This window comes from Anopheles stephensi, chromosome 3 (assembly GCF_013141755.1).
Source record: "Anopheles stephensi strain Indian chromosome 3, UCI_ANSTEP_V1.0, whole genome shotgun sequence".
Taxonomy (NCBI): domain Eukaryota; kingdom Metazoa; phylum Arthropoda; class Insecta; order Diptera; family Culicidae; genus Anopheles; species Anopheles stephensi.
In genome coordinates, this window is record NC_050203.1 from 22,424,085 (window position 1) to 22,435,582 (window position 11,498).

General features: G+C 47.3%; 3 protein-coding genes across 3 annotated transcripts; 2 read left to right on the forward strand and 1 right to left on the reverse strand.

Annotated features, from left to right (window-relative positions):
- The first annotated feature begins 581 nt into the window (after window positions 1-581).
- Window positions 582-2,389, forward strand: LOC118509232 (apyrase-like). Its single transcript, XM_036049540.1, has 2 exons — window positions 582-934; window positions 998-2,389. Exons 1-2 carry the CDS (start codon window positions 599-601, stop codon window positions 2,279-2,281), a joined length of 1,620 nt encoding a protein of 539 aa, XP_035905433.1. The 5' UTR covers window positions 582-598; the 3' UTR covers window positions 2,282-2,389.
- A 361-nt stretch (window positions 2,390-2,750) lies between these two features.
- On the forward strand, window positions 2,751-4,524 carry LOC118509257 (apyrase-like). The gene is made up of 2 exons (XM_036049592.1): window positions 2,751-3,100; window positions 3,175-4,524. The coding sequence occupies exons 1-2, from the start codon at window positions 2,765-2,767 to the stop codon at window positions 4,456-4,458; spliced, it is 1,620 nt and encodes a 539-aa protein (XP_035905485.1). The 5' UTR covers window positions 2,751-2,764; the 3' UTR covers window positions 4,459-4,524.
- Window positions 4,525-9,891: 5,367 nt separating this feature from the next.
- On the reverse strand, window positions 9,892-11,498 carry LOC118514603 (cuticle protein CP14.6-like). The gene is made up of 2 exons (XM_036061599.1): window positions 11,349-11,498; window positions 9,892-10,691 (listed from the first exon to the last, which is right to left on the reverse strand). The coding sequence occupies exons 1-2, from the start codon at window positions 11,358-11,360 to the stop codon at window positions 10,290-10,292; spliced, it is 414 nt and encodes a 137-aa protein (XP_035917492.1). The 5' UTR covers window positions 11,361-11,498; the 3' UTR covers window positions 9,892-10,289.

Genomic DNA, 11,498 nt, shown 5'->3' on the forward strand with positions numbered 1-11,498 from the left:
CCTGCTGAGGTACCAGCGTACCGCGCCGTTAATGAGCGAACATGTCTGCGAGACTTATACGCGTCATTGGAAATGGAGCGTAAACCAATAAACCATTTTATTGGGTGGCCAATTCATCTCCCGGCTTGATACTTGCGGCAATTAATGATTCACATGTTTTATGATGACGGAAATCATTGCGGTTAAGCGGACCACCAGTAAACAGTTTACGGCATAGACTCCCAGCGAGCGATAACCGAAGGAGGAGGAGAAAAACAAACACCCCACTTCGACAATGTTTCTGCGTTATCGATCTCATCCATGCACTGATTATGCGATAGCATGCGACAATCATCGTCAGGTCACGTTTTTCCAATGTGGAGCAGAGGCAGCTCGGTAAACATTATATCAACATTAATGGGACACGACATAATTCCGGTAGTGCGGATGTAGGACTAATCTCACGTGAAAGATTAGCCGAAAACAAAAACACCGTCTTATCGTTAAACCTTCTTATCAGGTGCTTATTGTGAAATCGGATTGAAATGAAGTGAACTACCTATATAAAGAAGCTCGCTGGGAATTTCAACGTTGTGTGGTAACATTGTTGGAAGCAAGAATGAACCGTATTAACGTGCTCTTGTTGGTGGTCGCAGCTGTGGTGAGTTTCACCGGAGCACAGCAGGATGATCTGTTCCCGCTGTCCGTTATCCACTTCAACGATCTACACGCGCGCTACAACCAAGTCAACTTGGAGGGATTCACCTGTATCGGTGAGGAACGTTGTCAGGGTGGATATCCGCGCCAGGTGAGCGCCGTCCGTCAGATACAGGCGCAAGCGGAGAACTCGATCTATGTGAATACCGGAGGCAGCTTCAAGGGAACCCTGTGGTACACCGTTCACCGATGGGAGGTCGTTGCGGCTATGTTAAATGTACTGCCAGCGGATGCAATGGTGAGTTTACAAGCCTGTCACGAGAGTTGGACGACCAAGAATTACTAACTAACCTCGTTCCAGACGTTGGGTCGTTTCGACTTCTTCCACGGACTGGAAGGCCTCAACCCCTTCATGGCCGCCACGGAAACACCGATCGTGCTGACCAATGTGGACAATTCGAACGAGCCGTCCTTTGTGAACTTTGAGCGTTCGGTTGTAGTTGAGCGATCGGGTCGTCGTATCGGTATCCTTGGTGTTATCCGTCCCGATGTAGCTGCTGTTGGACGTCCGGGAAATCTTACATTCACCGATCCCGTGGAAGCTGTCCGCACCGAATCTGCTCGGCTCAACGAGGAAGGAGTGGACATTGTTGTGGTTCTTTCGTACTACGGACACAACAACGAACGTAGAATGGCACGTAACTGCGGCCCGTTCGTTGATGTGATTGTTGGTGGATCGTCTAACACGGTGCTGTTTAGTGGTGACGCTACCGGCTTCCCACTGGACGTTGAGGGCAACTACCCAACGGTTGAGACACAGACCGATGGGCACCGGGTGTTGGTAGTGCAGGCCGGTTCTTACGGTCGTTTGGTAGGCAATCTGACGGTGTTCTTCAACGAGGAAGGTGAAATCGAACAGTGGGAAGGTAATCCGGTCTTTTTGGATGCCGACATGCCCGAAGATCCGGAAGTGATGGCTGCGCTGTTACCCTTCCGTGAGGAGGTAGAAACGCTCGGAAATCGTACGGTCGCCGTGGCTGAGGTCGATATGACCCGACAGGACTGCATATCTGGAGAATGTGTGATTGGTTCGCTCATCACCGACTCCATGGTGCGAGCCTTCTTCCCGGTGTACAATGGCATTGCACTTCAGAACCGTGGAGGTATCCGAGGTGATCTACAGGCCGGCGCAATCACGTACAAACAACTGTTCGAGGTGCTACCCTTCGAGAATCAGCTATACTCGTTGCTGCTGCGCGGTGATTATCTGATGGCTGTGTTAGAGCAGAGCGTTCGTAGTGCGACAGTGGTCAATGGTACGGTGCGGGCTACAAACCTCCTGCAGGTGTCGGGATTGAGAGTGACGTACCGCATCAGCAACCCACCAGGCAGACGGTTGGTATCGCTGGAGGTGCTCTGTCAGCAGTGCACGGGAGAGGTGTACGAACCGATCAATCCGTTCCGCGAGTATCGTGTAGCGATGGCAAGTTTCCTGGTGGAGGGCGGCGATGGGCTATCAGTCATTCCCCGCGAGGGTATGGATCTCGAGGAAGGACCGGTAGATTTGGACGCATTCGAAGAACACGTAGAACGGCTATCACCTCTCAGAGATGCTGAAGCAGGACGTATTCGCTTCGTGTTCTGAGCAAGAACTTTCGTTGGAACTGGTAGTGATAGTTAGAATATCTAAAGTATGTAAAAAAAAGAAGTATTATGAGGGAATAAAATTATAAAAAAGATGAAGAGAAAACAATGTTCATCAAGTCTCTGAGTAAGTATGTACAGTGATGGCAAATAAAATAGGATCACCCAGCGTTGCAGTGAGGTTAACCGTTAAGTCGTCCATGATCCGACAATTGCGAGAGCGAACGATTTCGTCGAATAAACGGAGTAGTGCGATAGCAAAACGAAGCTATTGGTTGATAAGATGACAGTAGCGCTAAAGAGAACATCGTTACAGCCCGGTAAACACTGTAATGGACTAATCTCACGTGAAAGATTACCCCAATTTCGTCTTATCTTCTAACCCTCTTATCGGATCCCAATTGTGAAATTGGATTGATGTGGAGGACGGCCTATATAAACAGCTCCGGCATTCCAGTTCGAGCGGTATCGTTTGGGAGCAAGAATGAACCGTATTAACGTTGTCGTGTTACTGGTCGCGGCACTGGTTAGTTACGCCAGAGCTCAGCAGGATGACCTCTATCCGCTGTCGATTATCCACTTCAACGACTTGTACTCGCGGTACAATCAGGTCAACTTGGAGGGATTCACCTGTGTCGGTCAGGAACGTTGTCAGGGTGGATACCCGCGTCAAGTGAGTGCCGTCCGTCAGATACAGGCGCAAGCGGAGAACTCGATCTACGTGAACTCGGGCGGTAACTTCAAGGGAACGCTGTGGTACACCGTTCACCGATGGGAGGTCGTTGCGGCCATGTTGAATGTCCTGCCAGCAGATGCAATGGTGAGTTAGCAAAGTTGTGTTAGGAATTGGATGATCAAGCATTGCCAACCAACCTTTTTGTAATCTATTCGCAGACGTTGGGTCGATTCGACTTCTTCCACGGACTGGAAGGCCTCAACCCCTTCATGGCCGCCTCGGAAACACCGATCGTGCTGACCAATGTGGACAATTCGAACGAGCCGTCCTTTGTGAACTTTGAGCGTTCGGTTGTGGTCGAACGATCGGGTCGTCGTATCGGTATCCTTGGTGTTATCCGTCCCGATGTAGCTGCGATTGGAAATCCTGGAAATCTTACGTTCACCGATCCCGTGGAAGCTGTCCGCACAGAATCAGCTCGACTCAACGAGGAAGGAGTGGACATTGTTGTGGTTCTTTCGTACTACGGGCACAACAATGAGCGAAGGATGGCACGTACCTGTGGACCATACGTTGATGTGATTGTTGGTGGATTTTCCAACACGGTTCTCTTTACCGGAGATGCTACCGACTTCCCGCTCGATGTGGACGGCAACTATCCAACAGTTGATATACAGCCCGATGGGCACCGAGTGTTGGTAGTGCAGGCTGGATCTTACGGCCGATTGGTAGGCAATCTGACGGTGTTCTTCAACGAGGAAGGCGAGATTGAACAGTGGGAAGGTAATCCAGTGTTTTTGGATGCCGACATGCCCGAAGATCCGCAAGTGATGGCTGCGCTGTTACCCTTCCGTGAGGAGGTAGAAACGCTCGGAAATCGTACGGTCGGCGTGACTGAGGTCGACATGTCCCGGCAGGACTGTGTTACGGGTGAGTGTTTGCTCGGGTCACTCATCACCGACTCCATGGTGAGAGCCTTCTTCCCGGTGTACAATGGCATTGCGCTGCAAAACCGTGGAGGAATCCGAGGTGATCTACAGACCGGTACGATTACCTTCAAGCAACTGTTCGAGGTACTTCCGTTCGAGAATCAGCTATACTCGTTGCTGCTGCGCGGTGATCATCTGATGGCTGTGTTGGAGGATAGTGTTCGTAGTGCGACAGTGGTCAATGGTACGGTGCAGGCTTGGGATCTTCTTCAAGTGTCCGGATTGAGAGTGACGTATCGCATCAACAACCCTCCTGGAAGACGACTAGTGTCGTTGGAGGTGCTCTGTCAGCAGTGTACGGGTGAGGTGTACGAACCGATCAATCCGTTCCGCGAGTATCGAGTTGCCGTGACGGGCTTCCTGGTGGAGGGCGGTGATCGGTTCACGACTATTGCTCGCGAGGGTATGGATCTCGAGGAAGGACCAATAGATTTGGATGCGTTTGTAGAGCATGTCGAACGGCTGTCACCGCTCAGAGATACCGGGGCAGGTCGCATCCGGTTCACGTTCTGAGTGGTTCGGTCGTTTGTAATGTAAAGAGTGAAAATGTTTGTGAATAAAGTAATTTGAGTATTTTTCCATTTTGTCTTTTTATTCTATATTGAAACTCTTCCTTGAGAACGAGAACGACAAAAACATTGCATAGCATCAGGCGCATATTTCAATCGTCATCAACGTACACCCATATCACACGTGATCGATGCATCGTTATCTGTCCTTATCACTTTTGGGACCATAATTCTCACGATGTTCAAAATGTAGGTCGTAAACATAAGATTACCAAATGCAATCCAACCGGATGATAATCAGGCTTTAAACTGCTATCTGGACTGTGCCTCTCCAATAGGTAGTAAACCTGTCCGCTGTATAAATTGTTGCGCAAGAAACCTCCCTGGAAATCTCTTTGTTATCTCTATGTGAGACAATGTAACGAAATTGTTGACCTGTGAAAATGAATTAAGTCTAGATATTCATGATTAACTATCTTATTTAAACTGTTCAAAAAAGGTAAACAAGTCGAGAATATTTTAAAACTTTGATTAAATTGCTTACAAATAGAATTCATCACTTTCTTTGATATATTTTTTTTAGATAAATAGCCACCAACCCTGCAGCCCTGATTCTTCACACCTTTGAAGCCTTTATGTTGGCAAGACCCATCAAAAGCGAAGGCAAGACGGTCATTTATTTGGAGTCACCTCATCACCTCTGGCGCGAATCAAATCGAGCATACAAATGATGTTTGCGCTCCCTCGGGGGATTATGTGAACCGTGCGCTGATGCTGTCACTGCTGCTGCCCGTACGGGAACCATCCAGAAACTGTCGCCTTCGGGATTAGTCGGCCAGGTCAAAGGAAGGTTTCCATTTCGGTTTGGACTTAATCTTGGCGCGTTGATCGATCCTCGGACCTTTTTCCCCCTCCTTTTGCTCCATATGTCACACCGACACCGTTTGTGTCATGTTCTTTCATGACAGCAAGTAAACAGCACAGCTTGGCAAATTCCTGGAAGTGGTAGTCTGCACGTGCAGGCGGGTTTTTGCGCATTGAAGTGATCGGCTAATCTAAAGATGATGATGGCGATGTGCTGCTGCTGCAGCAGCTGCTGGGCCCTGTTGAATAAAAGGTGACAGTTATGAGTGGGAAACCACAAACACGCTTCTGCGGTAGGTGTCAGCTCAGGTCAACCGAAGAATGTCGCTAGACCGGGGAATTTCCGTGAATGTAACCATCAGAAACGACCAATCCTCTTTTTTCTGCATGGTTCAGATGAATAGGCTGTCAGTATACCATAGCTTAAGACCGGAAATTGTACACATTCTTTAAGATTTATAAAATTGAAATGAAATTAAAATTTATTTATTTTATGCCAAGTATTATAAATTCTGATGAGTTATACTACCATTATTTACAAAATTTTAAATGCAATAATATTTCCATAATAAGTCGGGAAAAAAGGTACTTCACTTCTTCGCCCAATTACCCAAGTGCTTTATGTGCCTTTTATTATTGGTGTTAATGTGACATTATTTCCCTTACAATGCGGTACGCTTATGAAGCAATAACTTGTCACTTATCGCAGAAAAAATAGCAGCCCGATCGATAGTGGTTCCGCCCAAATCGAGCAACGCGTTCGTGATGCAACATAGTTCCATGCTCAAGCTTCAATTTCGACATAAAATCGATCGATACAGACCGGCGTAGTGATATTTTATTATCAATCATCATGCTTCCTTTTCTTTTTGGCCACCCCTATTTCCCATCCCTTCGGATGGCTTGATTTCGGGTACGAACTGATTGCAAACAAGAATCCGCTTTACACGGCACTTTATGTACCGCCGTAAGGTTCGATCCAATCAGCAGGCCGCTGATCGCGTGTCGTCCGCGTGCATACACTTTACGTCTCCGCCATTACTTTGCATCTTGCAGCGATGCAATTTACGTTATCCACCGCGCTTGTTGGGTCGTGGGGATAAACCCAATAACCCCAACTGGGTTGATGTGATTATGGAAACCGTACTGGGCCGAACAATCATTAGCTGTACGCCGAAGGCGCTCGGTTCGTTTCGATTACGATTTATTTCACGCCGGCTTAACTGAATCGTTGTTGCTGTCTTCCCTCGGCCAAACCGTGTTTCAGGTGTGGTCAAATGATGCTCATAGGTGCTTTATGACTAAATCACCTAAATGCCCCGATCGTCACACTGGCCGTTCCGATTTGGGGCCCCCGTCTGAGGTGGAGAACCGCGCCGTGCCGTGGTGGGCATATATTTATTGGCACATATTTCACGGCACGAAGTACCATCTTGACCTCTTCGTGAGTGTGGTGGGAGCTCGGGGTGGGTGAGTGTGGAATGAGTGTGGCAGAAGGACGTCCCCATCGGGTCAATGGGGATGACTCTTTCAGAAACGGGGGGGAGGTGCCGTGTAGAATATGCCCTCCTCGGTCAGGGCGTGTCCACGGAACGCTCTCACTCTCGTTTCGCTAGGCCAAGAAACGTAGATTTTCACCTTCTTCGGTTCGGCGAACGACACACAACGTATGCTGCGTGTATGATTGATTACGCTTGGGTGCTTTATTTTGCATCGTTTCGATTTTGTGTCAAATTTAAGGGACGTTCTTGAAGGAAAAAGAATTATGAAAAAATTTCATCATTACAAAGTTTGCATAATCCAGAATGAAAATAAATAATAAAAGAAAACACTTTTTAGGACTAGCAATAACTATTGTTTAACCGAGCATATCCGGGATAAGGAAAATAATAGGGAGGAAATGCATTGTTGATTTTTTTATTAAAAGTTTGTTCATTTTCATGATTTTTGGAGAATTTTAATTTGTCAGCACATGCGATGCTGACCATACGGCGCTTGCTGTCGTTATTGAAATTTAAATAAAAATAAATACAAAACTATTGCCTGTGAAAAAATCAGGGTTTTATCGTATGTAAAGCAGCAACTTGAGCTATGAGAATTATCATGAAAATATAAAAAAGGTTTATAAATATGCACACAGCAGTTTCAAACTACGATGCTGTTGTGCCGAATTTTCGTAATATTAAACGGTATAAAAATATGTATAATAATTTACATGAATAAAAATCATGTTAAAAGTCAGCTTGGATAGCTGTAAGCAGCTTGGATAACTGTAACAATTTTTTTAACATTACTGTCAGTTGGTTATTCTTGAAGAATGTCTTGACTCACTCATGAAAGTATGTTTAAAATTGTAAAACTTGTAAATAATTGTAAATATAAGGAGACGTTTCACAACAATCAATTATTCATATCACTCAAATCAAACATCACTAAACTGACATTGAACTCAAAGTGTAGCATCATATTTCATCGTTTTTTTCAAACAGCAAATCACTAAACTTTCTGTATTTGGAGTGTGTAAGCGACTCGATAGTGAAGAGATTAGAGACTGTTCACACACACACACATACACGGCACGGCACACCAAACGCGGCACATTATGCAACGATGCGCGTATGGAAATTCCATCCATCGCGATGAACAATAATGGCTTGCATTGGTTTCACCGATAATCTTTCTATTTTTATCGCCATCGATTGCCAATGTCATCACCGGGTGGTGGCTCGATCGGGCATTCGGTGGAACCGCTTTCGAACGATCAATCATCATCCGATCCGGGTTGTCCGGGTAATGTGGCTGAGGTCGTAACGGGTCCGGTTTGACCCGAGGGCGGCCGGTGCTTGCGTTTGCTCACTCGCCTTTGAAGCAGTTGCGTTTACATATTAGCGCACGTAACAAAGTATGAGAAAAAATTACCTATAATTCCATACGCAACGCGTGATATCAAATTTTATTGAGAAGGTTATTGGAATACGCACGCCATATTGAAACGAAGAAATACTACCATCACCAAAGGAAGTCTCCCCGGTTTGGGTGAAGCCCACACCCAATCACGTTAAATATACACGCCACTACACTTCGCCTCTGTCTGCCAAATTTGGAGCGCTCCATTTCGGCCGAGTGACGTTCGATCACACTGCATCTCTGCACCACGGTCCCGATACATGACGCCCATAGCAACGGATTCTGCGTTCACCAGGTTATCGCTGCAGTCAACCCCATTTCCACGCCTTCAAACTGTTGGGCGCGCGTGAGGTTCAAAGTTGAAGAGGATCACATGAATATCGGAGACGATCGAGCGTATGGCAGACGATCTGCAGACATTCACAATGCAAAGGAATATTGTATAATATCGGAGCAACGCACAGTGGGACAAATGAAATCGTCTTTGTGGACAAATTGGATTTAGAAAGAAATATCTTTATGGAAGACACTAAAATTAATTGACAAGAAATAATCTATTTTTACTTCATCTTAGCCGAAGCCGAATGTAGAGTACATCCTGCTTGCAAGTCACTCACTCTCGAAAGCTTCCTTACGATGACCACTTCCTCACCACATCTTGACCGCGTGTGTGCGTCTGTATGAAAGTGCAAACTCTCGTCTCCCAACCCCAACCGCTAACGTCAACCACTCCCGTTTAAGCTCGTTCGCCTGAAGATGAGCTGATCGGTTGCCAGGCCGTGTACGTCTGCTTTTCCCCCACTAGAGAGTCCCATCGCCTTGGGAGTTTCGTCTCGCAGTTGCGTCACACTGCCGGTGAAAGATGCACCGAAACCCTGACCTTGATTGTTGAGGCCGACGAAGAAAGAAATCGCGTGTGGAGAAAACCCTGTACCCCCAGCAAAGCGAAGGAAGGGATCTTCAGATTGAACTTTTTTTTCTCATCTTCTCCTCATCGACCGTTCAAGAAAAATCAAGCAAGTGCAGGTAATGCAATGGGTTAGTTACTTGAACGCAACTTAAGACAAGGCCTCAAACGCATGAGAAACTCATTCGGCATTGCACGCTCCCATTGGGGCTGCGTGTCTCCTTTACAACCTTCCCAAAAAAACAGAATTCCTCTCACGCTCACGGTAAGCCATACACCGAGATGCTATTTTAGCCACTGGGCTGACCTTTTAGCACGATGGAAGATGTTTTAAAATTAGTGACTGCTTTGAAGCGTTGTCTGAGGTTGGGCCCCGGTCCATCTCCGCAATGCTGCAGCTTTAAACGATCGTTTAGCATTTCACGGCTGCTCGTACTCGGTTGCCATTAATCGAATCAACTTCGAGACGGATGTCTGACCGATGAAGTTGAATGCTTGAAACGGTGGAGCAGAGTTTTATGATGAGGCTGAGTGGGACTCGGACAGTTTACTACAGCTAGTGCAAGCACACGTTCAATGAGAAACCTTGAGCCGGAAGTTTTACGAGCTACATCTTCACACAAAGGCACTTAAGAAGATTGTTTAGGGATACTGTGGCCAGTAAATCATCGTGGGTCAATTAAATCAATCGCCCGTAACCTAATTACACCACAAACGGTGTAGTCTTCAGGCTAATTAAAAACACACACACACGATGGATTTAAAGTTTTTGTTGGTTGTTTTATTTACAAACTATCAACGGGCTATTTACATACGATAGAACATTGGAAAGCAATTTGGAAAGCTAGACTCGGGAAGAAGTAGATTGTTGTACCGGTAGGAAAGCAGAAAGGATACGAAGAGATAGAGCCTGGAAGAGATTGTCTAAGATGGCAGTGACAGTGTTGCCCCGTGAAGTAGATCTTTGTAGATTGTTGGCATTTGCACCCGCGGCCAGTTGACCTCCTAACGTCAACCGGACCCGGATCCCGGATGCACTTGGTGGAGAGTATGTGTCAGGTGCGGTGTGTAAAGTGCGGCGAACGATGAACGCCAACCGTTCGCGCTGACTGACTGGATGAGCTGCTCCGCACGGCTTACGAAGCTCCATTGCCAGCTTACTTCTTGCCGCTCAGCCGAGCGATGGCAGCGTTCAGGGCGTCCATGCTGAAGTTCGGGTCATCACGTGGCGGGTTGGCACGGATCTGCTCCAGCGTCTTCAGGACGTGATCGGGAGCGGGTCCATCGACGGGCAGATGAGCTCCCTGCGGCTGGAATCCATTCTCGTCGGCAACGTACGTCACCTGGTACTGGGCACCATCGTCACCGGTGTACGAGTAGCTGCCCTGAGCCGACTGGCCTCCGACTCCACTTTCCTGCGCGGCAATACCGTTGCTCGTCTCGTACCGATAGTTGTACGAACCGTCCGGGTTTACGACCGAATCGGATACCAGCACCTGGGCCTGAGCGTCCTGTGGGTTTTGGGCGGCTGCCACGGCAACCAGGGCGGCGATGACGAACTGTGTGCAAAAGAGAGGAAAAAAAACGACGTCAGACGAGGATTACGATACGAATAACGTGATCAAACAGAGAGCCAGCTTAAAGAGGCCGGGAATCGCCGACCGTGTTGAGTAATGAGCCCGAATCGAAAGTGACAGTAATGCTAATTAATCGGATGAGAAAACATTTGCCAACCAAACACGCCAAGCAGTGCTTGCCTGGCACGCAAGCTTGTGAGCAGGCGTAGGCAGGTGTTGCAAATGTTCCGAATCCTCCTCCTGGAGAATACACATTGCGTTACGGCGAAAAGATAAATCTTCGCAAGTAAAATTTTCAGCAAAACAATTCATGAGGCACTTCTGAAATAGTTTGAGGAACTTCAAGCACTACTAAAAGTAAAACTTCTGCATTGATCGAATAAATAGTCCACACAACTAGCGCCATTTCGGTGAGGCAAACAATCTGCAGTCATCTTTCACCTATTGCGTTGTACCCAACTTGCTCAACGCACACTGTATGTCACCACAAGCGTGAGCTCACTATTAGCAACTATCCGTCAACTCAACGATCACCTCACTCTAGGTCACTTGCTCGACAAATTCTTGGACTACACTGGACAGAGGCACGGGATTCTAGCCGGTCTTTACTGCTGCTACTGCTGCTGCTGCTACACTCACCAGCTTGTACATGTTGACGACGAGTGCTGGAGCGGTGCTGGGCTGCGTGTGCCTTGATAAAAGCTAATGCGAGAACTGATATCAATTATCGTCCGCACCGACGCTTATATAGTGGCCGGATGACAAAAAAAGCCCAACCCCCGACCCCGG